Consider the following 27,792-nt stretch of genomic DNA (forward strand, 5'->3'; position numbering starts at 1 on the left):
TTGCATTTTATGCTTTAGTAAACAGCATTATAACAAAACAACCATCACACTTACATGCAAGGGGGAGGAAAGGATACATACAAGTGACAGGAAAGGATTATAAATACATTTCAGTTTCTATTTCCACTCTCTATATACTAAAGCTGTGAGACCCCCCCTCTATTGCGATAAAGTCATGTTTGAGATGGGAATGACTCTCCCTGCAAAACCACTGCAGTCCTGCCACCAAACACAATTAAGATGCAGTGAAGCTTAACTTAAGACCCGCTGTATGCACAGTGAGAAAAGGAGTACTTGTGGCACCTTAGTCACTAACAAATTTATTTAAGCATAAGCTTTTGTGATGAAGTGAGCTGTAGCTCACGAAAGCTTATGCTCAAATAAATTTGTTAGTGTCTAAGGTGCCACAAGTACTCCTTTTCTTTTTGCGAATATAGACTAACACAGGTGCTACTCTGAAACCTGTCTGTATGCACAGTGTTTGTACGGCTGTAACTATGCCAGGTGGGGAGAGGGAGGTGATTTCTTACCAATCTAGTTCTACAGTAGAACACCTAGTGTGGAGCATTATGCTGTACAAAGTGCCTTATTAGAGTATAATTTATTCCCCTTCCTGTATGGAATAAGCTATACCATTGTAAGCACCTTTACATTGGTTTAACTGCATGCACATGAGGGTCAGGTGTACCGCCTTTACAATACTGCTATGGCTGACGCAGTAATATGTCTGGGTGGAAACAAGGTCTGTAGATGTGATTTTATGCCTATTTAGTTAAATCAATGCAAAATCCTCCCTGGACCCACTCAGTAACAGCAGCTTATTTTGGTTTAGCTTAAGTCAACGGGGAACAAGTTACAGTTAAACCCAAATGAGCCACTTTTACCTTGGCCTAAGAGGCATTTGTACCTGTATCTGATTTAACAAAATCAGGTTAAGTTAAACTTGTGTAGGCAAGATCTAAGGATCTCAGTGCTAACAGTACCTAGGGGAAAGCAGTCAGTGCTTGTGAACTGGGCTGGCAGCTAACAGCAGGCACATGGGCCCAGACTTTTAAAGGTGCTTATGTGCCTAGTTTCCATCAATTTCAATGGCAGTCATGCATCTCAATACCTTTAAAAACCTGGCCTTTAACTCCTTGTGTTGCAGAGAGAGATGGCAGCTGCCTGAATGCGACCCACATTCCTTTATGACACTGAATTTTGAATAGGGCTGTCAAGCAATTAACAAAATTAATCGCAATTAATCTTGTAATTCAAAAAATTAATTGTGATTAATCACACACTTAATAGAATACCATTTATTTAAATAGTTTTGGATGTTTTGTACGTTTTCAAATATATTTAATTACAACACAGAATACAAAGTGTAGTGTTCACTTTATATTTATTTTTGATTACAAATAATTTGCACTGTAAAAAAAATAGTATTTTTCAATTCAACTAATACAAATGCAATCTCTTTATCATGAAAGTTGAACATACAAATGTAGAATTATGTACAAAAAACCCCCTGCATTCAAAAACAAAACAATGTAAAACTTTAGAGTCTGCAAGTCACTAAATCCTACTTCTTGTTCATCCAATCGCTAAGAGAAATAAAAAGAAAAGGAATACTTGTGGCAGTTTGGAGACTAACAACGTTAGTCTCTAAGGTGCCACAAGTACTCCTTTTCTTTTTGCGGATACAGACTAACATGGCTGCTACTCTGAAATCTAAGAGAAACAAGTTTGTTTATATTTACTGGAGATAATGCTGCCCGCTTCTTAATTACAATGTCACTTGAAAGTGAGAACAGGCACTCGCATGGCACTGTTGTAGCTGCCGTCGCAAGATATTTACATGCCAGATGCCTTAAACTTTCAAGTCTCTTCATGCTTCGGCCATCGTTCCAGAGGACATGCTTCCATGCTGAAGACGCTTGTTAAAAAAATAATGCGTTAATTAAATATGTAACAAAAACCCCTACATTTGTAAGTTGCACTTTCACAATAAAGAGATTGCACCACAGTGCTTGTATGAGGTAAACTGAAAAATACTGTTTCTTTTATCATTTTTACAGTGATTTTTGTAATCAAAAATAATATAAAGTGAGCAGTGTACGCTTTGTATTCTGTGTTGTAATTGAAATCAATATATTTGAAAGTGTAGAACACCCAAAAATATTTAATAAATTTCAACTGGTATTATATTGTTTAACAGTGCGATTAATTGCGATTAATTTTTTTGAGTTAATTGTATGAGTTAATAACTGCAATTAATCGACAGACCTAATTTCTAAACGTTTACTCTTATGTTGCTATCAAATTGGCCTTTGAATAAGGAACCAATCAGCCTCAGGATTCCTTTTGTGTTATGCTAAGCAGCCCTGGATAAAGACAATCCACCAACCTGAGCCATGTGACTGACATAAACCCAGCGAGCGGGAATGAAAGGTCATGTGATGGGGAAGGGATGGGTGGGGATTAAGATATTTTGAACCTAGTTCCAATTCCCGAAGGCTCCTGGTGTTCCGAGATGCTCTATGACCTCACGCTCATCCAAAGCCAGGTAAGCAGCCTGTGCATCACATCACTGAAGAGGCCAGCAGGATATATCCTGACTTTAGCGAGGCTTTTGATGCTGTCTCGCATGACCTTCTCATAAACAAACTAGGGAAATGCAACCTAGGTGGAAAACCGCTCCCAGAGACTAGTTATCAGTGGTTCATAGTCAAGCTGGAACAGCATATCAAATGAGGTCCCACAGGGATCAGTTCTGGGTCCGGTTCTGTTCAATATCTTCATCAATGATTTAAATAATAGCATGGAGAGTACACTTATAAAGTTTATAGATAATATCAAACTGGGAGGGGTTGCAAGTTCTTTGGAGGATAGGATTAAAATTCAAAATGAACTGGCCAAACTGAAGAAATGGTCTGAAGTAAATAGGAAATTCAGTAAGGACAAATGCGAAGTACTCCACTTAGGAAGGAACAATCAGTTGCACACATACAAAACGGGAAATGACTGCCTAGGAAGGAGTACTGCAGAAAGGGATCTGGGGGTCATAGTGGATCACAAGCTAAATATGAGTCAACAGTGTAACACTGTTGCAAAAAAAGCAAACATCATTCTGGAATGTATTAGCAGGGGTGTTTTACGCAAGACACGAGAAGTAATTCTTCCACTCTACTCTGCGCTGATTAGGCCTCAACTGGAGTATTGTGTCCAGTTCTGGGTGCCACATTTCAGGAAAGATGTGGCCAAATTGGAGTGAGTCCAGAGAAGAACAACAAAAATTAGTAAAAGTCTAGAAAACATGATCTCTGAGGGAAGACTGAAAAAATGGGGTTTTTTGAGTCTTAAGAAGAGAAGACTGAGGGGGGACATAACAGTTTTCAAGTACATAAAAGGTTGTTACAAGGAGGAGGGAGAAAAATAGTTTTCTTTAACCTCTGAGAACAGGACAAGAAGCAATGGGCTTAAATTGCAGCAAGGGACGTTTAGGTTGGACATTAGGAAAAACTTCCTGTCAGGGTGGTTAAGGACTGGAATAAGTTGCCTAAGGAGGAATCTCCATCATTGGATGGTCTAGATAATACTTAACCCTGCCATGAGTGCAGGGGACTGGACTAGATGACCTCTTGAGGTCCTCTCCAGTCCTATGATTCTATGATATTCTAGGACGCCTTCTCTCACTGAGCTGCAGCAGCTATCCACTTCAAAGTGACTATGTGAGCATCTGGGTCACCCTCCTGTACTATCTTGGACTAGTGCTGCCCAGAATGGGGGAGTGGGGTCAATCCCTCCCCCCTCCCCGCACACAGCTCCCAGGGAGTCCATGTAAGGGAAGTAGGATTCAGGAATGGGTTAAAGGCCTTAATTAGCCCTGCTGTTGCTGCACCTGGGGAAGGGCAAAATTATCAAGAAGGAAGCCCAACAGCGGGTACGGGGAAGCCAGGAGGAAGTCCTGGGTCTGACAGAAGGAATGAGGACCCAGGAAGGGCACTGACCAGCCTGCTAGCAGTGGGCCGTGACAGCTGAGAGGCATGAGTCCTTGGAAAGAGGCCCAAGTGGCTGAGGATGGTTGCAGGAGGTAGGAAAACTAGGCCAGAAGTAAACTGAGGCTGTAGGAGATGAAGACTCTTGGTGTGGTGGCCACAAAAGAGGGTGTAGTGAGAACTGAGTGACTGGAATGGACTAAGGTGGTGAGTGTGCTGGGGCTGGAAACACTGGGTAACACTGTTAGATTTGTCTTTATTTTCAGAATCCCAGGGGAAGGCCTGAGGGCCCAAGCAGCGGGCCCACAGATACTGAGACTGTGGTTTTGACTTGGGATTTGGTACCTGAAAGGGTGAACTCGCTGGAGGGTTACCTTGTGGGAAGCGATGAACCACTAGGTAGGTGTCCAGAAAGGTTGCTGACAGGGGCAGGGAGAAGAAGAAACTCTGCTATGTGTGCTCAGGCACTAGGGCGCGCACCAGGCAGTGGGTTGCTCTTTCACGGGATTTTTGCCATGGAAAATTGATCATTTTTTTTCCACTTTTATGTAACTTTGCCCCAGAAAATTTCGACTTTGTCAAAAACTGCATATTTTTTGGCTGAAAGCTTCCAAAAACTGAAAGTTTTCCAATTTAAAAAAAAATGCTCAAGGAAAGCAAACACTTTTCCACTCTTGATGGAAATGTTTTGAACACCCATAGCTGAGACTAGCAGTGTTGCCAGATTGTAAGCCTTGTAATATTTGGTCCCTTTCCTAAAGCCCAATGGCTGGAATCAGGTTATAAACTGCGGTTCTCAGTTATCACCTTTAAAAAAAAAGGTTTCTAGTCCTGATAGCTGCAGAGAGATGTTTCAGGTGTAGAAAGAAACTTAGAAAAAAAACAAAAATTTCCCCTGAAAATCTGTTTCCAAATTAAGTTTTTTTTTGTTTTGTTTTGTTTTTAAACAAGTAGCTGCAACAATAAAACATAACCTCAGTGTGAGCTTTTTCCTCAAGGCTGCGTAATCCCAGCAGGACCTTCTGCATCTCAGACTCTCATTCCCAGAAGGCCTCCAGATCATTGGTGAAAATTAACAAGACATGCAGCAGCACAATGAGTCAGCCAGACCCACTCAGACGGTTTTTTGCAGGGTTCCAATAGAAGAGAACTGCCACCCTGTTACGGGAACCAATAGTGCAAATATTCACATTGGCGTACTACTCACATGAGTCAGGGGTCTTCAGATGGGGAAATTTATTTCATGCAGAAGGCCTGTGCCTGGCTAATGTACCACTTAAGCCCTTATAGGGAGTACATGATGCTGGCCTTTTGCAGAGAAGTGAATTTCACCACAGTGGGAGTAAGGGCTTCATTCTCATGCCCCTGCCACTGAGAACCTCAAACACCTGATCACTTCACACTCTGTGCCAGTCAATTTACAGTATTTGCTACTGTGTAGTTATTGAACATTGAACTTCACTTGTCTTGCAGACCTCACTGAGACTTAAAGAAATCTAGCCAACCCTGTTGACTCAGCTATGCTATACTGTAACATACGGTCTGTAGGGCTGCATAAGAAATTCTTGTTTGTATCAATTACATTACATTACATTAATTGGCAAATCTTTTTATAATCAAGATAAATCCTGTTTGTAAAGGGATAAGCACAAGAGGACAAAGGTAAGACAACACTTAACTCTGCATTGCCTGGCTTGGGACAGCTTGTTTTCTCAACCTCAACGTTCTATAGCACTAGTTTTTTTGCATGGAATTTCCTTGTTCATTCCCAATTGTCCCAAAATACGATTATTCTTTTTTCTTCATGAAACAAGTCTTCCTCACTCTAGAAATACTGCCAATGGCACTTCCCGAACGCTGCCTTTCCAAGGTCACAGGAACACATCTGCCTTCAACAGCTAGCTCTTTGTGTTAAATGCAGCCAGTTCCTATGGTGCGTGGGTTTTCTGGTGTTCTCTCAGATGTGCGTGTCGTCTAAAGCCTCTCTTGCACTCAGGACACTTATAGGGTTTGTCTGTCATGTGGATTTTCTGATGCTGAATGAGCGTCGAGTTCCTGCTGAAGCTTTTCTCACAGGTGGGACATCGATAAGGTTTTTCTCCCGTGTGGATTCTTTGATGATCTATGAGACCCGACTTCTGAGTGAAGCTTTTCTCGCACTCATTGCATTTAAAGGGTTTCTCTGCGGTGTGGCTCCTCTGATGCGCCATCAGCTTGGAGCAGTGGACAAAGCATTTCTCACATGCAGAACACTTGTAAGGCTTTTCCCCTGTATGGGTTCTGGAGTGTTTGGCAAGGGTTGTGCTGGAGCGGAAGCCTCTCTTGCACTCGGGACACTTAAAGGGCCTCTCTCCTGTGTGGACTCTGCGGTGTTCAACAAAACAGGATCTCCTAAAGAAGCTTCTCTCGCATTCGCCGCACTGGTAGCGTCTTTCCTTTCCAGGGTCGCTCCTGGGGGCGTTCGGCTGATCAGAGGGGCTGTCCTCCTCCACAGCACCCTCCTCCGTGTGGACTCGGAGGCGGTGATCGCTGAGGGCCGAGCTGCGGCTGAAGCTCTTCTCGCACTGGGGACATTTGTAGGGTCTCTCTCCTGTGTGTATCCTCTGGTGCTCAATGAGCCGGGAGCTGCGGCGGAAGCTCCTCTTGCATTCAGGACACTGGTAGGGTCTCTCCCCTGTGTGAATCCGCCGATGCTCGGTGAGGTGTGAGTTCCGCACGAAGCTCCTCTCACACTCTGGGCAGTGGAAGGGTCGCTCCCCTGTGTGGATTCTCTGGTGCTTGATCAGGTGTGAGCTCAGAGCAAAGCTTTTCCCACACTCTGTGCATGTAAAGGGCCTCTCTCCGGTGTGGCTCCTCCGATGCGCGATCAGCGCCGAGCCCTGCTTGAAGCTCTTCTCACACTCGCTGCACGTGAAAGGCCTCTCGCTCGTGTGGGTCCTGTAGTGGGTGGTGAGGGTTGAGCGGTTCCCGAAGCTCTTCCCGCACTCACCACACTGATGGGGCTTTTTCCCAGTGTGGACCCTCTGGTGCTCTGCCAGCCGTGAGCCTCGGCTGAAGCTCTGCTGGCAGTAGCTGCACGTGTAGGGCCTCTCTCCCGTGTGGACTCTGTAATGCTGCAGCATGCTCGTGCTCTCTGCAAAGCTCTTCTCACACCTGGTGCACTTGAAGGGCCTCTCCCCCGTGTGAATTCTCTGGTGTTTGATCAGTCTGGAGCTCTGGCTGAAGCTTTTCTGGCACTCAGGGCATTTGTAGGGTCTCTCCCCCGTGTGGAGTCTCTGGTGTTCCATAAGCTTTGAACTCCGGCTGAAGTTCCTGCCGCACTCAGGGCAGCTGTAGGGTCTCTCACCCGTATGCACCTGCTGATGCTGAATAAGGTGAGCACGCCGTCTGAATTCCTTCTCGCAGATGGGGCACTTATGGGGTTTCTCCCCAGCATAGGCTCTGAAGTGAGAGGTTACATGCGACAGGTGAGGAAAGCGTTCATTGTATTCCATGCAGCAGTGCAACCTCTGCTCTGGGGTGGTTCTCGCGGAGGCAGCAGCATCTTCCACTTCACTGAATCCTCTGCCACACCGATTCGCTCCACAACTTTGGTTTCCTGCTGGCTTCCCCTGCTGTCCTTCTGACCCAGGCTGACCTTTGCCCACACCCCTGCCGCAGTCTGGGAGAGCACTTGCTCCGGCTCCTCGTGGCGAGGTCCTGTGCTTGCCCAACCTCTCTGGAGACTCCTCGTCATTATTTCTTGAGACAAGCTTATTGGCTGGAATAAAGGGGAACAAAGGGGAATAAAGGTGCATGCATGCACTCAGCTCAGTGGCTACTGAACTTATTTCATAAATGCCTAAGATAAATATATTTATGGTAAGTCCTGTTTTCAAAAATGATTTAGATACTCCAGAGCCTTAGGCTTGGTTTGCACTACAGAGTTAGGTCGACAAGGCAGCTTATGTCGACCTAATTATGTCAGTGTCTACGCTAAGCCTTGCTCCTGCCAATGTAAGTACCCCACTATGCTGACATCACTCCACCTCCACAAAAGGCGTAGGACTTATGTCGGTGTAGTTAGGGCAAAGCAGGATCTGTGTAGACCCTATTACTTACATGGGCTATTGGCTGTGTCTGCTGGAGCCATGAAACTGACAAGAAAGCTGGATCCAGGCTCCCCAGCCGGGTTGCTGCAGAGTTTCCACTCCAGGCTGGGCTGCCCCCGGGGGTCCCAGTTCCCCACTCCCGGCCGAGAGCATGGCAGCCACCCGGGCTGCTGGCTTGGGCTGCCACCCTGGCTCCCCACTGGGAGCCCAGCTGTCCCCCATAGTCCTGGTTCCCTGCTCCTCACCGAATGGCAGCGAACCAGACTGTGGGTGTGAATTTCCCCACCAGAGGCAAAAAGCCCTGGATGGCTTCCCCCCCCACTCCCAGCAGGGAACCAAAAGCCGGGGGGGAGGGGGTAATAGCTGTGCCCCTGGCGCTCAGTCCCCCACACTGTCCCTCTCCAATCCATGGAAGTGCTCCTGGTGAGGATGCACAGCACTGTGGCTGTAAAACGACCTAACCTGGGTCGATTGAAGACTGTAGTGTAGACATGCCCCATACCTCATCGAGGTCAATGGGACTTAGGCCTAAGGGCTAGATCCACAAAAAGACTGAGGTACCCACTGGAATCCTCAGCCCCAGATTCAGTGTCCAGGCTCCCTACACAAGGCACAAGAGTTGGGTACCTAAGAATGTGAGTTACAGGAGACAGCAAGCTGGGCATTTTGCTGCTTAAGTTAACCAGTAGGAAATGCTGACGAGAGGGCTGCGGCTCAAAGGTCATTAGAACTGGGATTCACAACTGCAAATCCTCTCCTGGAGTTCAGTGCCTAAGCCAAGACAGCCCTTTCTCACAAACAGCCAGACTGAGAACCCCACCCCATTATAGCCAGTAACCCAGCAGTCGGGCACTCACCTGGGAGAGGAGACCTATTTTCAAATCCCCACTCTGCCGGATTTGGAGCAGGGACATGAACTTGGTGCAAACCTCTGACCAGTGCCCTAACTAGCACTTGGGTGTTCTGGGATGGCTTTGTTCAGGTTAGCCATGCTACGAGAACACCTACTGGATTGGGCCCCACAGCCAAGACAGGCAGGAAACACCTAGCTAAAGAATCCTATAGGGACTTGGACATGAGCTAGGATGCTGAGCAGCTTGGCAGCCTCAGGAGTTACCCGGACTTGTGCCTCTCCACCAGCAAAAACTTAGCCCCCAGGGAACTTCACATGCAGAAACACGGGCGCTTGCAGCGTTGGGCAGAAGCTAAAAAGGGGTTCTGAGGATTGCTGTGGCACCTAGCCACTGGAGTTTGGTGCCAAAGTCCCTTTGTGGATCTAGTCCTAAATCACTTCTGAAAATGGGACTTGGGCTCCTTGGAAAGCGTTGCCCATCATCTACAACAGAATATCTCAGCAGCCTATTTAATGAACGTGAATCTGGAATTCCAAACAACCATCTAATAAACGCATAGTGATCCTACTGCTGTTCATAGACGACCACTTGTTTTCTCTGTTTTGTGTGTCTTGTACAAGCAGACGACACTTAAAATTGACACCTCTCAAGCATACATTGATTGTTCCTAAATCTCAATCTTGCAAGAACAAGCACCAGCTGGAATTTAGTTACCATTTATTATAAAGGAATCCTATTTGTTTTCAGAGTATTTGATTAATCCTAGAAAAATCTCTTATGTGTACTAAATATTCTGTAAACCGGAATATGCTACAGGATAACTTGTTTATTCTTTTATAGGACCTTTTTTTATTGTTTATAAGAAATCCTGAAATCAAGTGTTCAATAGAATAAATACCTGAACTAATATATATATTACAACCATCAGATTAAGGAAGATTAATTGCAAATGGAATCCTGTGGAAGAGGGAAGCTTTTGAAATACTCAGACAGACAAGTATCAGCCAATTAACTGATCTGGCTGATTAGAAGGTTATCCCACAATTTTCCCTGCTCTGCTCTCTTCTGGGCTGTTATCTATGCAACATGGAGAGCTATCTAGGGCCGTGGTTCTCAGTCAGGGGTCCAGGGCCCCCTGGGGGCCATGAGCAAGTTTCAGGGTATCCACCAAGCAGTGCCAGCATTAGACTTGCTGGGACCCAGGGTAGAAAGCTGAAGCCTCACCACATGGGGCTGAACACCACGGCTCTGAGTCCCGCCACCCAGGGCTGAAGCCAAAAGCCTGAGCAATGTAGCTTCATGGGGGCCCCTGTGGCATAGGGTCCCTGGTAACTGCTCTGCTTGCTACCTCCTAACATCTGCCCTGGCTTTTACATGCAGAAAACCAGTTATTGTGGGACAATTGCAATTGAAGGAGGCGGTTCCTCTGAGCTCATATAAAATTCATATAGATTGCATCAACAATCAACTGTTCTCAGTGAGGAGTAGGCATGTTTGTGCTCCTTGCTGGAGAACAGTTAAGAGAAAAGAAAGGCAATCCAAGCCATTAGAAAACTGCTTCTGGGACCCTCCCAATCCAAAAATCACATCACACAGCACATTGTCTTTGGTCAGAACCCCGCTCCTGAAAGTCACTGATCTTTAGTGACCGCAAGCACGAAAACAAAGGAACTAGAGAGGTGTCCCTAGTGCTATATACCTCACTACTGGACCCTCTGTATGCACTGTCCAGCAAAGAAGTGCAGGTACACATGGCCTCCTCTTCAAAAGTGTCCACTGATTTGGGGTCCCTGAATTGCTGGATTCCCAAGTGGAGATATCTTTCTTCTGATTTTTCAGAGGTTTTCAGTATGAAGATAAGGCACCTGGTGCCTTGTGCCAAGGTTCAGGTACCCAGAGTCAGTGGGCATTCTTCAAAAAGTTGGCCATGAACTTGTTTCATTAGTGTCCCTGTAGGCTTCTGAGGGTATCTCACAAGAACAGTGAGCATTATATTGCTCGTTAAGCTTAGGTGCCAGACAAGTCACTTCAACCATACTGTAACTAGGAAAGGGGGTGGGAAGAGAATTACTTAGCCAGTATAAGTAAGGACAATGATACAGGCCTGACAGGGCTGAGAAGAGCGTGGAGCTAAATATGCAAGTTAACAAGGATGGGGCCATGTTAGCTTTTTGGATCCAGAGTTTTGGTTTAACCCATTCTGAAGATGGAGACCACACGCAAGCCAGTCCAACTTCAGATTGCAAACACCCCCAAGGTATGGGGGAGTTCAGATCCAGGGCTCTTGTCACTTGGGTTCAATAGCATGAATATTTTATTACTATGCAAATCAGAATGCACAGTGTATTGCTATGCGAGTAAATATGCAAATTTTCATTACTATGGAAACTGTGTGGCAAATTTTATTACTATGAAAATTAACATGCATCTTTTATTAGTATGCAAATTGGAATATGAAAGGATAAAACGAGGCCAAATCTTTGGTCCTCCAGTAGTTTTAGTCAGTCCTTACTTCAGTGAAGGCTTCTTTTGAGGAAACACCAAGTCAGAATCAGACAAGCCAGAATCAGCCAATATTTCACTAGGCAGTTTTTAAAACATGCAAATAACTGTTAAAGTGTAAATTGTTACTCACCTGAGGAAATGTACCTAGAATTGCCTTCTTTCCTTGAGTCCTGGCAAGTCTGGGCACATGGCTCTTCCCCTTGTTCTATCAGCCAGATAAGGGCAGGTTTGGTAGCTGCATGACCTGGCACTGGAGAAGAATGAACATTAGAAAAAACTCATTTCAAATATAAAGAATTTAATATTTTGTATTGATAAAATAAACAAACTTTTCCAATGAACCTTTTTGGGATGGGAAAATTGGGGTTTTGATTAAACACTTTTTTTTGGTGAGAAGGGTCTGCTTACTGCAGAAACTGTTGTTTAGGTGAAAACCTGAATGTCTAAAACCAAATATTTCCATTCTGAAGAGCTGCCACAGAGCCCCATGCTCCCATCCACCTCTACGGGCTGGACTCCCTAGCTGGGCTCCCGTCTCCGTTATGCAGCACAGCAATGTGACCACCCCGGTGCACCACCTCCCCTCAGCAAGACAGGAGACCACTGTGCATCATGAGAGATATAGTCCCATCAGGGAACACAGCTTACAGAACAAAATGGAGCATGGGAAACTTGATCTACAACTCCCAAGGCACTGCAGCATCATTTTCCAAATAGAAATATTTTGGGGGTTTGATTTTCGGTGGGGAAAGCCCCAGGGAATATTTTGACAAAAACTATTTTTCATTTTCATGTACATTTTCTGCAGGAAGAAAAGACCAGAACACTTTCCGACCAGATAACTGAGGACTGATCTACAATATGTGGTTATTTCGGAATTAGCAGAGTGAATTTGAAATAAAACTCATTCCATCCACCCGACCAAACCCTTTTTTTTCAATTTAAACGGCTCTTTAATCAGATTTCTGTACTCCACCTCGGCAAGTGGAGTAAAGCTAAAATCAAGATCGCAGTTCCGGGTTACAGGTACTGTGGATGCAATTTGACATTATTGATCCGCGGGAGCTATCCCAGAATGCTCCCTTGTGACTGCTCTGGACAACACACTCAACTCTGATGCACTTTTGAATTTCATTTCCTGTTTGCAAAAAGAAAAGGAGTACTTGTGGCACCTTAGAGACTAACAAATTTATTAGAGCATAAGCTTTCGTGAGCTACAGCTCACTTCATCGGATGCATTTGGTGGAAAAAAACAGAGGAGAGATTTATATACACACACACAGAGAACATGAAACAATGGGTTTATCATACACACTGTAAGGAGAGTGATCACTTAAGATAAGCCATCACCAGCAGCAGGGGGGAAAGGAGGAAAACCTTTCATGGTGACAAGCAAGGTAGGCTATTTCCAGCAGTTAACAAGAATATCTGAGGAACAGTGGGGGGTGGGGTGGGGGGGAGAAATACCATGGGGAAATAGTTTTACTTTGTGTAATGACTCATCCATTCCCAGTCTCTATTCAAGCCTAAGTTAATCGTATTCAGTTTGCAAATTAATTCCAATTCAGCAGTCTCTCATTGGAGTCTGTTTTTGAAGCTTTTTGTTGAAGGATAGCCACTCTTAGGTCTGTAATCGAGTGACCAGAGAGATTGAAGTGTTCTCCAACTGGTTTTTGAATGTTATAATTCTTGACCTCTGATTTGTGTCCATTCATTCTTTTACGTAGAGACTGTCCAGTTTGATCAATGTACATGGCAGAGGGGCATTGCTGGCACATGATGGCATATATCACATTGGTAGATGCGCAGGTGAACGAGCCTCTGATAGTGTGGCTGATGTGATTAGGCCTTATGATGGTGTCCCCTGAAGAGATATGTGGACAGAGTTGGCAACGGGCTTTGTTGCAAGGATAGGTTCCTGGGTTAGTGGTTCTGTTGTGTGGTGTGTGGTTGCTGGTGAGTATTTGCTTCAGATTGAGGGGCTGTCTGTAAGCAAGGACTGGCCTGTCTGCCAAGATCTGTGAGAGTGATGGGTCGTCCTTCAGGATAGGTTGTAGATCCTTGATGATGCGTTGGAGAGGTTTTAGTTGGGGGCTGAAACTGTAAGTGTGTGGGACTCACCCCTGCGGCGCCTCCTGCTGGTGCCCGGGGAATTAGCTCTACTTCCGGCCTTGGAGAGCCCTCTGCATTCTGGTGTCCCACTTACACCAGGCCCCTGTGTTCCTCCCGGACCCAGTGCCCCTTGTACACCGAGGTGCTGCCCCCTGGCAGTAAACCCTCACTTGCAGAGTCTCCCCACCTCCTATCCCCACCTCACCTCAGTCTTTGGCTACTGCCCAGTCACTATTTAGCCCCCGTTCACTGGGGCTGACTGCAGTATATAAGCCACCCCTCACAGGCAAGGGGGTATCTCTGCTGTCTCTGCCTACCCAAGGGCTGCCCCCTGCAACCCCAATACGTAACTGGCCTTGGACTAGGCCACAGCCTGGGGGGTTTCCAGGCCGGAGCTCCCTAGCTCCCTTGGCCTTCCCCCAGCCCTGCTCGACTCTAGGCACTTGGTTAGGCTCCCCAGCAGCCAAATCTTTCTCTCTCTATGGACAGAGAGAGTCTGTTTGGACTCCTGGCTCACAGCCTCTTATAGGGGCCAGCTGGGCCTGATTTGGGCATGGCCCCAGCTGTTGCTGCCTTCCCCAATCAGCCCAGGCTTCATGTCCCCAGCCACAGCCCTCTCCGGGACTGTTCTAAGCCACTCAGGGCAGGAGCGGGTGTCTACCCCGCTACAGTCACCATCAGCACAGTCCACCATCACAGGAGACCACACAGTCCCGGATTCGCAGACAAGCTCCAGCATGGTCCAAACAGGAGGTACTGGATCTCATTGCACGATGGGGAGACGAATCTGTTATGGCAGTATTATGTTCCAAAAAAAGAAATGCAAATACATACGCTAAAGTCTCCAGGGCCATGACGGAAAGAGGCTACTCCAGGGACACAGAGCAGCGTCGTAGAAAAATCAAGGAGCTCAGGCAAGCGTACCAAAAAGCCAGGGAGGCGAACGGGCGCTCTGGATCACAGCCCATACATGCTACTTCTACCATGAGCTGCATGCAATGATGGGGGGTGATGCCACCACTACCCTACCACTGTCCGTGGACACCTGCAAGGGGGGAGTTGCAGGGAGCGAGGAGGATGAGTTATTGGAGGACGAGGAGGAGGAGGACAGTGCACAGGCGGCAAGTGGGGAAATCCATTTTCCCCCCCTAGCCAGGAACTAGTCTTAACACTGGAGCCAACAGCCTCCCCCCGCTCCCAAGGCGGGCTCCCGGACCATGAGCCTGGAGAAGGCACTTCTGGTGAGTGACAGCCTGATTGGAGCCACGCAATGGGGGGAAACCCAGCCACGCTGGACTGTTCGTGTTTAGTTTAAAGGGCTCATCCCTGCTCAGAGCCTCATTGGAGCCACATGGTGGGTGCGGGGGTGTGTGTTGTATGAAGCAATCATCCCAGAGAGCCTGCAGGCCCTCCTTTTATACGGCAAACCCACCAGGCTTTGCTTGCTATGGGAAAGGGGGCCCGGCTGTTTGAAAGCATTGAAATGAACACGGAAGAAGCAGAACCCCGCATGCGCCTAGAGCTTACCATGGTTGCCTGCAAGCTGAATTCTGTTGCCCGGCCGCATGTGATGGCTTACTCACACCAAAGTGGCAGGCACTTCAGTAGAGGCAAAATGCAACCTTATACAAAAAGAACACGTGCTGTGTACTATGAATTGCCTGTTTCACTGAAAAAGAGTATCTTCTAAAATACGACCCTCCCTTTTTCTCCTCCTGCAGGTGCAAATGTTTCAATATGGCCCTTATTTACTCCGTCCCAGAGGCTGGTCCAGATTAGAAGGCGGAAAAAACAAACTCAGGACGACATGTTCACCGAGCTCATGAAGTCCTCCCGCACTGATTGCCTCCACGCATTCAGCGGGGCCCTAACAATTGTGGAGTTCCGTAAAGCATTACATGAATACGAAGAGAAGGGACGCACGCGATGAGAGCAGGCAGGATGCTATGGTCAAGCTCATGGGGGAGCAAACTGACATGCTCCACTGTATGGTGGATCTAATGCAGGAAAGGCAGCAAGACCACAGACTGCCGCTGCAGCCCCTGTATAACTGCCCTCTCTCCTCCCCAAGTTCCATAGCCTTCTTACCCAGATGCCCAAGAACATGTGGGGGGCGGAAGGCTACAGGGACCTACACACTTAACCCCAGAGGATTGCACAAACAGCAGAAAGCTGGCATATCCAAAATTTTGATTTAGTTTCTGGGCTTGTGCTTCCTTCCTCCACCCTCGAACCCAATACCCATCCCTCTCCCCTGGTCTACCTTCTGATCTAACCGAGTCAGTAAACTGCGCCAGTGCACTTTCAAACATCCAAAAGCACATTCTACCACCATTCTGCACTTGCTCAGCCTATAGATGAACTGCTCCTTACTCCTGTCCAGGGTGCCTGTGTATGGCTTCATGAGCCATGGCATTAACAGGTAGTCTGGGTCCCCAAGGATAACTATAGGCATTTCAACATCCCCAATGGTTATTTTCTGGTCTGGGAAGTAAGTCCCTTCCTGCAGCTGTTCAAACAGACCAGAGTTCCTGAAGATGAGCGTGTCATGCACCTTTCCTGGCCATCCCACGTTGATGTCGGTGAAACGTCCCTTGTGATCCATGAGTGTCTGCAGCACCATGGAAAATACCCCTTGCGGTTTATGTACTGGCCACCCCGGTGTTCCGGGGCCAAGATAGGAATATGTGTTCCGTCTATCGCCCCACCGCAGTTAGGGAACCCCAGCGCATTAAAACCATTCACGATGGTCTGCACAAGTCACTACCCTTGACAGCAGCTGGTCAATGATTGCGCTGGCTTCTTGCAGCACACAGCCCCCACGGTAGATTTCCCCCTCCAAACTGATTCCCGACTGATCGGTAGCTGTCGGATGTTGCAAGCTTCCTCACTTCTCAGCTGTGAGGGCTACTCTCATTTTGGTGTCTTTGCGCTTCAGGGCAGGGGACAACAAGTCAAAGTTCCATGAAAGTGGCCCAACACATACGAAAGTTTTGCAGCCACTGGGAATCATCCCATACCTGCAACACTATGCGGTCCCACCAGTCTGTGCTTGTTTCTCGGGCTCAGAATCGGCGTTCCATGGCATGAACCTGGCCCAACGCCACCATGATCTCCCAATCACCACATGCCATGCTTCTAGGAACGTCTATGTCCATGTCCTCATCAGTATAGTAATCACACCGTCGTCACTTCCTCGCCCGGTTTTGCAGGTACTGCACACACTGCTGGATAATGCGCAAGGTATTTACAATGGTCAAAACTGCAGCGGAGATCTGAGAGGGCTCCATGCTTGCGCTATGGCGCCTGCACGGGTAATCCTGGAAAAAGGGCGCAAAATGTAGGAGAGCAGAGTGGCAGCGGAAGAGGTGCTGTTTGCGTCACGATAGCCGAAAAAAGGCGGGAAATGGTTGTCTTCTGTAGCTTTCATGGAGGCGGGAGCCCAGGACAGACAACATGGAGAAGCTCGGTTGCACGGCAAGAGCAGGAGAGCAGAGTTCACAGTGGAAGCTGTACTGCTTGGTTCATGATGGCTTAGCAGAGTTGGCAGAGGAAGTGGTCGATGAGGAAGAGAAAGAGTAGATACTTATAGAGATTACATAGAAAGACAAGAGGAAATGCGAGGTGGATTCATAGTACCAGGAGAGAAGCGGTGCACCGTACTGCACCGTCAGCTGAAAGCAGTATGGCATCTGCATGCCAAAAAGTCACAAAATGATTGTCTACCATAGCTTTCATGGAGGGAGGAGCGACTGAAGACACACACCCAGAAACACCCGAGAGAATGTTTTTGCCCCATCATGCACTGGGAGCTTAACCCAGAAGTCCAATGGGCGGCGGGAACTGTGGGATAGCTACCCACAGTGCACTGGTCCGATATTCAATGCTAGCCTCGGTACTGTGGACACACTCTGCCGAATTCACGCGCTTTAGTGGGGACACACAAGACTGAATGTATAAAATCGCATCCAAAAATTAGAATAGAATAATTTCAAAATAATTCTGTACTGTAGATGTACCCTTAGACATTTTAAGGGAATTTGGTGGCAGCAAAAATTAATTTTTGTAACCATGAGACTGATGCCCCCAGATTGCTCCCAAAGTGGATAGCTTATGTGCTTTCCCCCTCACTGTACTGTCAGTGTACAATCTGGAGGAAGAGCAGTTTGGTTTTCCTACCAGTTTAGTCCTTGGACTTTCCAACGGGGCTACTTACAACTTGTGGAATTAAGTCCTGGTCTAGTAAAGCATTCCAAGAACATGTTTAATTGTAAGCACGAGTGATCCCACTGACTTCAGTGGGATTAGTCTTATCATATCCTTACAGTAGTTTGCTGGCTCAGGTCTTACTGCCTGTTGTGATGGAGTTTGGGATCTAGACCCAAAGCCACTGGGAACAGGACTAATAATTCGTTTCACACCAAATGGTAACCAACATGAAACCAACACCATTTTTTCACTGAAGGTGACATGGGTAGCGGATCAATACTGAATGCTAATGAGGACCCTAACAGAGGAGGCATACAGAATACAGTGTGTACATAAGTGTTGGAATTATGGCTCCTGCGCCCCCTGGTGTGAAGTGGTTTCCATCATATGCAGGGTTTACAGCTTGGTTTGATGGCTCGCAGCCCCCGCCACGATATACATTGTTCCAGTCCCCTTCACTGGAGACATGGGTGAGCTCAGAAGTTTGGATGGTGAGGCAGCATTAAAAATTCCTTCAAAGCCCATGGATTGAGTCACTCACCTATTTAAATACCTGAACACACTCTTCTCATTTTCAGAGGGTTTTACTGAATGGAGCTTGTGTAGCATATAGGTGATGTCTTTGTTTGGTGTCTCCTGGGGAGCCTATACAAAATGCAGGGGCGCTCTGTGTTTTAAATCTACACAATTTATAAGCTAACTCCTTAACCACATGAACAAAATGTGTCAAATCAACATCTCACTGTCCATGGTACCGACTAATATGGCCAGCCTACATCTCCCATGCTGCAATGTGGTTGTGCAGTGTTGTGCATCATGGGAGTCATATATGACTACAGGTATATCCTGGGAGATATAGGCCAGCCAGGGAAACTGGCTCATAGGGGAGAATGAGGCCATCGGGCACCTGAACTATAACTCCCATGAGGCACTGCAGCACCACAGGGAGATGTTTAATGTTGAACTTTTTTGTTCCATGCAGTTGGAATTACAAATCTTAATCCTGATTTGGGATGAAAACAATGTTGAAATAACAGAAATTCCAGTCATTCACTTGGTTCTAGTCATCATTCAGAGATGGTTTGTTGAGCAAGAATCTAAGAATTACTTCTTCAAAAAGGAAGCTACCTCTGTTTTTAGAGCTGGCAGGTCTGACTTTAGTCCATTTTCCTAAAACTCCAGGAGGGATCTCTCTTATCTATTAGAAAGTGTATTTTAGTAGCAACCTGGTCTCAGTGTTTAAGACTTTCATCAATCAACACATAACAACAATGCTTATATGAAGCATTATGAAGAAGCAAGGGGTAGTGAATGAGGGTTAATCTTGGGGCTGGTATATAATGTTTTGCTTCTCCTAGTTACTTGTGTGGGGTTTTAAATATTCTTGCATTATAAAATATGTGTAGTTAATTGCTCTTATCAAAAGAATTTGTAATCCTCTTAAAACTATTACTCCATGTTATACGTAATGAAGCAGATTTTAAACCAATATTTAGTATATAAATTCGTTTTTCTTACATGCATAATTAAATGTGAAGAAGTATATAATACTTATTTGCAATTGGAGGATGCTGTCAATAGAGATATTGCAGCTACTGCTATATTTTGGAAACATGTGAGAATCTATGGAACTTGTCTACACACAGCTTTTATACTGTTTGAAACTGGATTAGTTACATGGTACAACCCTCCACTGTGGAGCACCAAAAAATCAATGGCACATGGAAATAACCATGAACTGAATCTGAGTGAGAGCTGGCAAAGAAAAATTATCTTTACCCAGGGAGATCAAAGTCTCATAGTTGTCCCTCATCACGTCCCTGTACAGCTCTTTCTGCCATTCCGCTAGGTCCTCCCACTCCTCCTTGCAGAAATAGATGGCAACATCATCAAACGTGACCAAGGCCTGAAACGACAAATAAACCATGATCAGCAAGGTTTGCTTCAGTCACATCCTGACAGTGGTAGCCCTGGGTCCCGGCAGGGCAGGGGAACCTTTTCCTGTATGTAACTCACACGGATAGCACACATTCCAGCTGGTGCATCCAAGGTAAATCCCACACTCGCTGCTCTCCCTTGTCCCCACAGGGCTTTGATGGAAGAAAATCAATTTCTGCTGGGATAGTGAGTAGTAGCTTTGCCATTCTCACAGTAGAGACTCCCCAACAAGGCAGCACTAGTTGCCACCACCCTTCTTCAAATGAGGGACACGTGACCCTCAGGATGAGGGACAATGCACTGTGAAATGAGGGGCACGATGAGAGATGTACATTTCCTTACTGAGCACCCCCAGGAGTGCACATTTCCTGCTTCTCCACAGCCCCATCACCAATGAGCTTTTAAAAACCTCCCTCCACTGCCAGCTCCTCCGTCTCCCCACTAAACACACCTGCTCTCTCTTAAGCCACATCCTCCTTCTATCTCCAAGGCTCCTCCAAGCCTGTTCCTTGCAATGACCACTCTGAACCAGTGTGTTCATCCATCCCCCGCCCAGCTCCCCTCCAAGCCTGGATCCTCCTGAGCCTGTGGGCCTTCTCCCCTGGCCCTCATACCAGCTAGGACTGAGGACTTACAACTGTGCTCTGAGCAGCTGATGAGCACAGCGGAGCCACAGCAGGGTCACCCGATAGGCTTGCTGACTTCTTTGGCCAGCTCTTAGGCCCAAGAGCAGATCTCTGGCTGCTCCATGAGGCACATGCCTGCAGCTGTGGTCTTGCTGCTGCCTGCCCTGCTCCCAGGCTTGAGCCCAGCCTGGCTCCTGCCTTGTTCCTGTCCTACCCAGTTCGTTCCACCCCTGCTCAGTTCCTGGCTCTGGCTTCTGCGCTATTCCTGGCCACTGACTCCAGCTCGGACCACGAGGCCTGACCACCCACGCCCCGGTTCATGACAATGCCTCAACCACCTTTACATGGATGTTAGAGGGGCTGAGACTCACTCCTCTGAAGCAGGATCAGCCGTCACCCTGCATAGCAAGGGCCTCTGGCTCTGCACCGAGAGCCCACGGCTGGGTGGGCAGCGAGAGCTGTGGCTCCACAAAACCTACCTGAGCAGGGTGATAAGATGTTCCCGCCCCCCAACCCCGAGCCACAGGAGGCTGCAGCTGCCCCCTCCCTGCACTGCTGATCAGCTCAACAGTTGATCAGCAATGAGGGACTGCATGCTGGCAATGTTAAAAATCAGGCCAGATGAAGGTTGTCTGGTATGAGGCTCAGTACAGGCATAACTGGATGAAATACTCTGGCTGCGCCATACAGGAGGTCAGACTAGATGGTCTAAGTTCCTTCTGGCTCTGGTGTCTATGAACCAACAACAAGCAGATATGAGGAAGGCTAAGAGAACAAGCCATTGTTTGTGGTATGCTCCACAGACTGGAATTCCAGCGTTTCTCTGCATGCCCTGCAGCTGCGTTTGGCTGGGTTAGGTGCAGCTGCACTGAATGGTGGAGGGAATACATGAAGCAGCTTGGCAGAGTTGTCCCTGTGATATGAGGAGATGTGCCCATGCGCCTTGAGGGATCCAGGCCTCATTTCAGTGCTGAATTTTGTAAGTTGTGTCCATAAATCTACATCAGGGCATCTTCTTGCCATGGGGACGGCCAGCAGTCTGGTGGTGGGTTGCTGGGGCTGAGTGAGACCAATGCCTCAAAAGGGTGAAAGGGGTGGCAGGCCTGGAGTGACCCGTGTGTGGTAGGCTCCGTGTTTGAACATACGGCAGGTGCAGGTACACCTGACTAAACCTGAGTTTTACCTGAGCAAAGAGGTGTTAGACTCTGTCCCCAGGAGGTTCTGGAGCATCTATGTGGGTAGCGTGCTAGTATATGTTACTGGCTTGTTGGGGCATTATTCAGAGGGCAGGATTAAGGTTGCATTGTGGGGGTGGCATGTGCCTTATCCCTTCATGTTCTGGTTTTCAGAGGTTTACATTTAGCCACTCTCCATGTTCAGGGCATATGGCACCAATGGACAACCTTAATTCTGCTTTAATCAAGTTTTAGGGCATTTGATTTCCTTATTTGTTTTTAAATAATTTCTCAGCACCCATGTTTCATCCTCTATGGCTCTAGTTCCTCGGGAAAAATTACCTCGGCCACAGAATGGACAGGCTGCATGTTCATCCCTTCACAGATCTTGCATCAGCTCTCCTGTCTGCCTGGCCATCACAGCCTGGTTCTCCCTCCTCCACTTCGAGAGGCAGATGTCAGCATGGACCCTCCTGGTTGAGGAGTTGGGGAGAGGGTGCAGGAGCAGTGCAGGGAGCAGCATGGAGTCAGTGGTGATCTTTCTGAAGGGGGGGGACAGACCTGGGGAGTGTATACCTGCTAGAGGCAGGGAATGAAGACAGTCCCTACCCCAAATCTGGGCCTAGCGTGAAGAGAAGAGGCTGTACTCCAGGAGGCTCAGAGAGGTGTGAAGTGGCCCATTCATTTTAATATGATGTTCTCAGTTGAATGAGAACACCCAATGGATGTGAATACAGCCTGAAACAATCTGAGAGGAGTGAACCACTCCATTCATCTCAGTGGCTGTTCCCTCCCCAATTCCTTGGGCATTTACTGTCTGCTCGCACATTTGGGGCAGGGAGAGGTCTACTGCCCGTTTGTTCCCCCTCCCTGCCCCACACACACACCCTTCAAGTAGCATGACCTCCATAGACCTTGGCTCTCACACTGGGGAGGGCAGTGGGGAGTTCACAGTTATCATGACCCCTCCTCCTTCCCCATTTTTGTGAGGACCAGCCCCCTATGAGCCGGGACAACAGACACTGCCTAAAGAGATAGAGCTGTGAATGGGAGGCATAAACTAGAACTTTTGGTCTCCGGGCAAAATTTCCAAAAGGAGACGCTCCAGAATGCGGGCAGAGAGCAAGGATCATGCACAGGACACAGGGCTTGTCTACACTTAAAATGCTACAGCAGCACCACTGTAGCACTTCAGTGGAGATGCTACCCATGCTGACGGGAGGGCTGAGAGTTGGTAGCTAGAATTCTTCCGTCAACCTCGCCCTGCCTGGGGATTTAGGTCGGCTCAGCTACACCGAGCAGGGGTGTGGATTTTCCATATCCCCGAGTGCCATAGACCAGGCCACATTCTCTGAAAATAGCCAAGGGAAGGGCGTGAATTCCCAGCGTGTGGGTGCAGCTCAGATTGAGCAACCACATTGCATCATCCTGAGCACCAAGTTACCGTGACAACAGACTGCCTGGAAATCCTCTTGCCTCAGCAGAACCTGAGCCTGTCTGCATGTGTGTTCACTCTCTTAGATGCCACAGTCAGACACACGGCAACCCGAAGTTACAAACTTTACCTCTGATAATGTTTTCAGAAGTGCTTCCTGGCAGGGGCAGCAGGAGCCGTGCACTAGCTGAGAGGAACTGAGCGAGGGGGGTCTGTGGAAAGGATCAAAGCCATAGTCTGAGCCGCAGACGTGACACAGAAAAAGAGTTAGAATGAGAAATTTATAAAATGCTCATTGTAAGGGGGCTCTATCCCCTTACTCAAATAGCCCCAAAAGTGGCATTAACACTGCCCAGCAGTCCCACAGGGCACAGCAAATTAAGACAATTCCAGGCAATATATGAAATCTGGAACACTTAGAATTATTCCTCTTCAAACCCGAACCATTGCTTGACCTTACCTGTAACAGAACTGGCATTCAGCTATACCAGTAGTTGTGTTAGAGAGGCAGGACTGTTTGTACAGCACCTAGCACAATGGGCTTCCGGTCCATGAGAGAGGCTCCTAGGCACTCCCACAGTATAGATAATAAATAATATGGAAAAAATGTAAGCTCCGTACTAAGCCCACTCAGATAGGGCAACATGAACCAAATGTCACAGTTTGTAGAAAAAGACATCACAGGGGAGATGACTGTTGAATCTGGTTCCAGGGTTAGAATTCACTCTTCACTCACGCCATTCTCTTCAAGATGCGATTTTGGGTCTAGCACCGATAAGTGACTGAAATCACTTCACAGCTATGGAAGATGGATTTCTTGAATGTCTTCTATGTTCCCATCGCCTTCTGAACCAGGAAAGGGAATATGGGCAGCGTGTGAACCACTGGCTTGGGGAGGCAGGCCCCTAGCCTCACCCCTTCTGCTCTCCCTCCCCTGCCGAGCCCAGAGACTCCCCACTGCAGCCGCTGGTCCCCCAGCCCTGGCCCCCCTGGAGCCCAGGCTACGGGAAAAGAGCAGAAAGCAGGAGGGAGCCTGGATGTGGAGCATGGGCTCCCCTGGCCTGTGATCCCTTTCACAGGCGGTGAGTAAGATGAATAAAAGAGCCCTGGCCAATCAGAGCAATTAGATTGTTTTAGAGGAGCTAGAGCAGAAGGGTAGCCTCGTGGTCAAGGACTCAAGAGACTGGGTTCAATTCCCTGTCTGCCAAACACTGTGTGTGACATTGGGCAAGTCACTTAGGGCTGGTCTACACTGAAAATCTGTATCTGCCTAGCTATGGCACTCAGGGGTTTGAAAAATCCACACCCCAGGGAGACAGAGCTATGGCAACTTTAGGGCTTGTCTACCCTTGAAACACTGCAACTGTGCTGCTATAGCGCTTCAGTGTAAACACTTCCTACTTTGACAGGAGGGTTTCTCCCATCAGTGTAGGTAATCCACCTCCCAGAGGTGCGATAGTTAGGTTGATGGAAGAATTCTCCACTAGGGGTTAGGTCTGCTTAACTATGTGGCTCAGGGGGGTGGATTTTTCACACCCCTTAGCAATGTAGCTGGATCAACCTAATTTTTTAGTGTAGACCAGGCCAAACCCCAGGTGTACACAGCGCTAGGTCGACAGGAATTATTCCGTCAACCTAGCAATCGCCTCTCAGGGAGGTGGATCAACGCCCACAACTGGAGAACCCCTCCCATTGTTAGAGTGAGTGTCTACACTTTAGCTCTACAGCAGTTCATTAGTGATGAACCTTCCATTTTGCAAGTTTTGGGATTTGGGATATTCTGGATATCTTTGTCTTTCTGCATTTCTGGGATACTAGAGGTTCGTTTGTCCCCCTCAACCTGGAAATAGTGAAGTAAATTATTCTTTGCATCGTTTCCAGTGTCAGCTACTTGCCCTATATTATTTTTGCCTTTGTTCCTTTGAACACCACTGCTGGTTCCAGGCCTTTGTTTCCAATGATTTCTATATAGCACAAACCAATGGTTTTATTCTGACTCTGATCAGACACATTACAAAGTGTCTAGACTTTGGCATGAAAAATGTTTCATTAAATATAATGATGATTAAAGTCAAAATTCATCAAGCTTCCACTTAGGCTCCTCTATGTCCCTCCTTAAAGCCCAATTTTCTCATGATGCCAACAGATCACTATAGTAGGGCTGTGGATGGCAAGTGGCAAGCTGTGATTTCTGCATTTCTGCTAAATTCTGTTAGCCTTAGTTTTAGCTCATCCTCCCAGCTTGTCTGTCCGTTTTGTCTACCTGTTGTGGCCTGACATTTGAATTGTGCACTCTCCGTGGAACACTCTCTCTATGCAGCACCTAGCACAACAGGTCCAAGATCCGTGATTGGGTCCGAGGCGCTCCTGTGCTACAGTTAATAATCTTTACCATTATCACTGGTTTTGATCACGTTACAGCATTTGAAAACCACGGGCTATGCTAGAATTTTCACTGTATCTTCTACCCACAGCCCATGAGGTGCCATGATGGAATCCTACCTGAACAGAGCCATCTGCAGCCATTTCCCTTCCTGATGTTCCTCTGAAAAAGGGCTTGTTTCTCAGCAGTAGCTCGCCAGCCAGTGCGGAATCCAGGTCTCTTCCTGCCTGTGACAAGTTCCCCCCACCTGCTGAGCTGAGACTGCCTGCACCTTGCTCACCTTGCAGGAAAACACAAACAAAGGTTAAGTGACTGTAGGCGAGCAGCATTTCTGTGCAGCACTGGAACAAGCCATCAAACTCTGTTCGCCTATGTCCGTTTCTTGACTGTAAACTATCTTAATTTACAGAAAAGGAACATGAATTTCACAGGCACAAAATGTAAGAGAATAAGATAGGCTGCTCGAATACCGTGTGATAGTGGAAATGGCAGCAGCTTTAACCAATATAAAGAGCAAACAGCCCAGCACCATGTGCAGCAATGGGAGATCCTGACAAGAACTGAGGGAAGAGGTGGACCTTGAGTGGGTGGGGGGAGAGGGTAGCTGGGGATCCTGAGAGGATGGGAAGCAATGGGAGAAGTTCTGGAAGAAGGGAGAGATGCTAAGGCCCTGCATCCAGCAGTGCTCAGGCCACGAAGGGGGTCACGTGGGGGGGAGGGGGTAGCTCCACCTGTGCATAGACATGCCCCCTCAAGTGATACTGTGGTAGGCTCCTCCGAATCTGCAAGCAGCAAGAGCCAACAGGCAGGAGCAGGGATAGGAGCCACAGCTACGCAGTGAATCCAGGGTGGGCTCGGTCCCCCACAAGAACACTTTCACCAGCTGCTTATGCCCCTAACTAATCAGATAAACATGTTCAAAGTATGATGCAAACATTAACCAATTTATCACAGCAAAACAATTGTCCATCAGATATTATTGTCCCCATTGTAAACAGCTGGGGAAACTGAGGCAGACAGACAGTGGCTTGCCCAGGCCACACAGGGAGCTGATGCAGCAAAAGTATTGCATCTCCAGGCTCCCTGTCTCGGACCCTGTGCTCATCCCTCCCTGCTGTCTCAACAGGGACCTGTTCACAGACGTTGGGGAACGTATGGCTCATCCTGTAGGGGACCTGGGCTAGCCTCGCACGCTTGCGTTTCAGCGACAGAGCTGCTATTAGGGCCCAATGAGCACCTGGACTGACTCTGGTGGGCCTGGCTCCAGGTGATTCCCACCCCACCCCAGGGACTCCCACCCTTGCCTGTTTGGGGACTCCTGCCCCACCCTGCCCGCCTGGGGTCTCCCACCCCACCGCCTGCCCTGCCCCCTGCTCTGCCCCGCCCACCTGGGGTCTCCCCCCGCCCCGCCCCGCCCCGCCCCGCCCCCTGCTCTGCCCCGCCCACCTGGTGTCTCCCCCCGCCCCGCCCCGCCCCCTGCTCTGCCCCGTCCACCTGGCGTCTCCCCCCGCCCCGCCCCCTGCTCTGCCCCGCCCACCTGGGGTCTCGCCCCGCCCCCTGCTCTGCCCCGCCCACCTGGGGTCTCCCCCCGCCCCCTGCCCGGCCCCCTGCTCTGCCCCGCCCACCTGGCGTCTCCCCCCGCCCCGCCCCCTGCTCTGCCCTGCCCACCTGGCGTCTCCCCCCGCCCCGCCCCCTGCTCTGCCCCGCCCACCTGGGGTCTCCCCCCGCCCCCTGCCCGGCCCCCTGCTCTGCCCCGCCCACCTGGGGTCTCCCCCCGCCCCGCCCCCTGCTCTGCCCCGCCCACCTGGGGTCTCCCCCCGCCCCGCCCCCTGCTCTGCCCCGCCCACCTGGGGGTCTCCCCCCGCCCCCTGCCCGCCCCCTGCTCTGCCCCGCCCACCTGGCGTCTCCCCCCGCCCCGCCCCCTGCTCTGCCCCGCCCACCTGGGGTCTCCCCCCGCCCCCTGCCCGGCCCCCTGCTCTGCCCCGCCCACCTGGGGTCTCCCCCGCCCCGCCCCCTGCTCTGCCCCGCCCACCTGGGGTCTCCCCCGCCCCGCCCGGCTCTCTCTGGGCCCAGGAGCGGCGCCCCCGCCCCCGAGCCAAGCAACCTAACGAAGCGATCTCAGCCACCCCCCACGGGCACGGGCACGGGGTCTGCCGCAGAGGCGGCGGCGCCGAGCCCGGAGAGCAGCAGGGTCCGGCGCCCGGGCGGCTCCGCTCGGCGGCTCGCCGGGGCCCGGGCCGGCCCACTGGGCGCAGGCTGGCCGCGGGAGGGGCGCAGTCAGTCCGGCTGCGGCCGCCGCAAGGGACCCCCGGGCTTACCGCCTCCATCGCCGAGGGCGGGCGGCGGCCGGGGCGGTTCGCAAAGCGCCGCAAAATGTCTGCGGGGCGGGGGCGGGGGCGGGGCGGGAGCGCTCCGGCCCCCAGCGCGGGCTGCGGGAAGCGGCCCCAGCGGCGGGGGCCTAGCGCCGCCTTGTGGCGCTTCGGG

General features: G+C 49.0%; 1 protein-coding gene across 6 annotated transcripts; it reads right to left on the bottom strand.

Moving 5' to 3' along the window:
• LOC119843872 (zinc finger protein 883-like) lies at positions 1 to 27,764 on the bottom strand. Of its 6 annotated transcripts, XM_038373788.2 has the most exons (6): positions 27,627 to 27,764; positions 25,428 to 25,588; positions 23,056 to 23,137; positions 19,531 to 19,657; positions 11,561 to 11,680; positions 1 to 7,740 (listed from the first exon to the last, which is right to left on the bottom strand). In XM_038373788.2, exons 2-6 carry the CDS (start codon positions 25,439 to 25,441, stop codon positions 5,909 to 5,911), a joined length of 2,175 nt encoding a protein of 724 aa, XP_038229716.2. In that variant the 5' UTR covers positions 25,442 to 25,588; positions 27,627 to 27,764; the 3' UTR covers positions 1 to 5,908. The 6 variants fall into 6 exon arrangements, with proteins under 6 accessions (XP_038229716.2, XP_043353763.1, XP_043353761.1 ...); XM_043497828.1 differs by lacking the exon at positions 23,056 to 23,137 and having other exon boundaries at positions 27,627 to 27,758; XM_043497826.1 differs by lacking the exons at positions 23,056 to 23,137; positions 27,627 to 27,764 and adding an exon at positions 21,833 to 22,032 and having other exon boundaries at positions 25,428 to 26,561.
• Positions 27,765 to 27,792: the final 28 nt, after the last annotated feature.

This window comes from Dermochelys coriacea, chromosome 15 (assembly GCF_009764565.3).
Source record: "Dermochelys coriacea isolate rDerCor1 chromosome 15, rDerCor1.pri.v4, whole genome shotgun sequence".
In the NCBI taxonomy this organism is placed as follows: Eukaryota; Metazoa; Chordata; order Testudines; family Dermochelyidae; genus Dermochelys; species Dermochelys coriacea.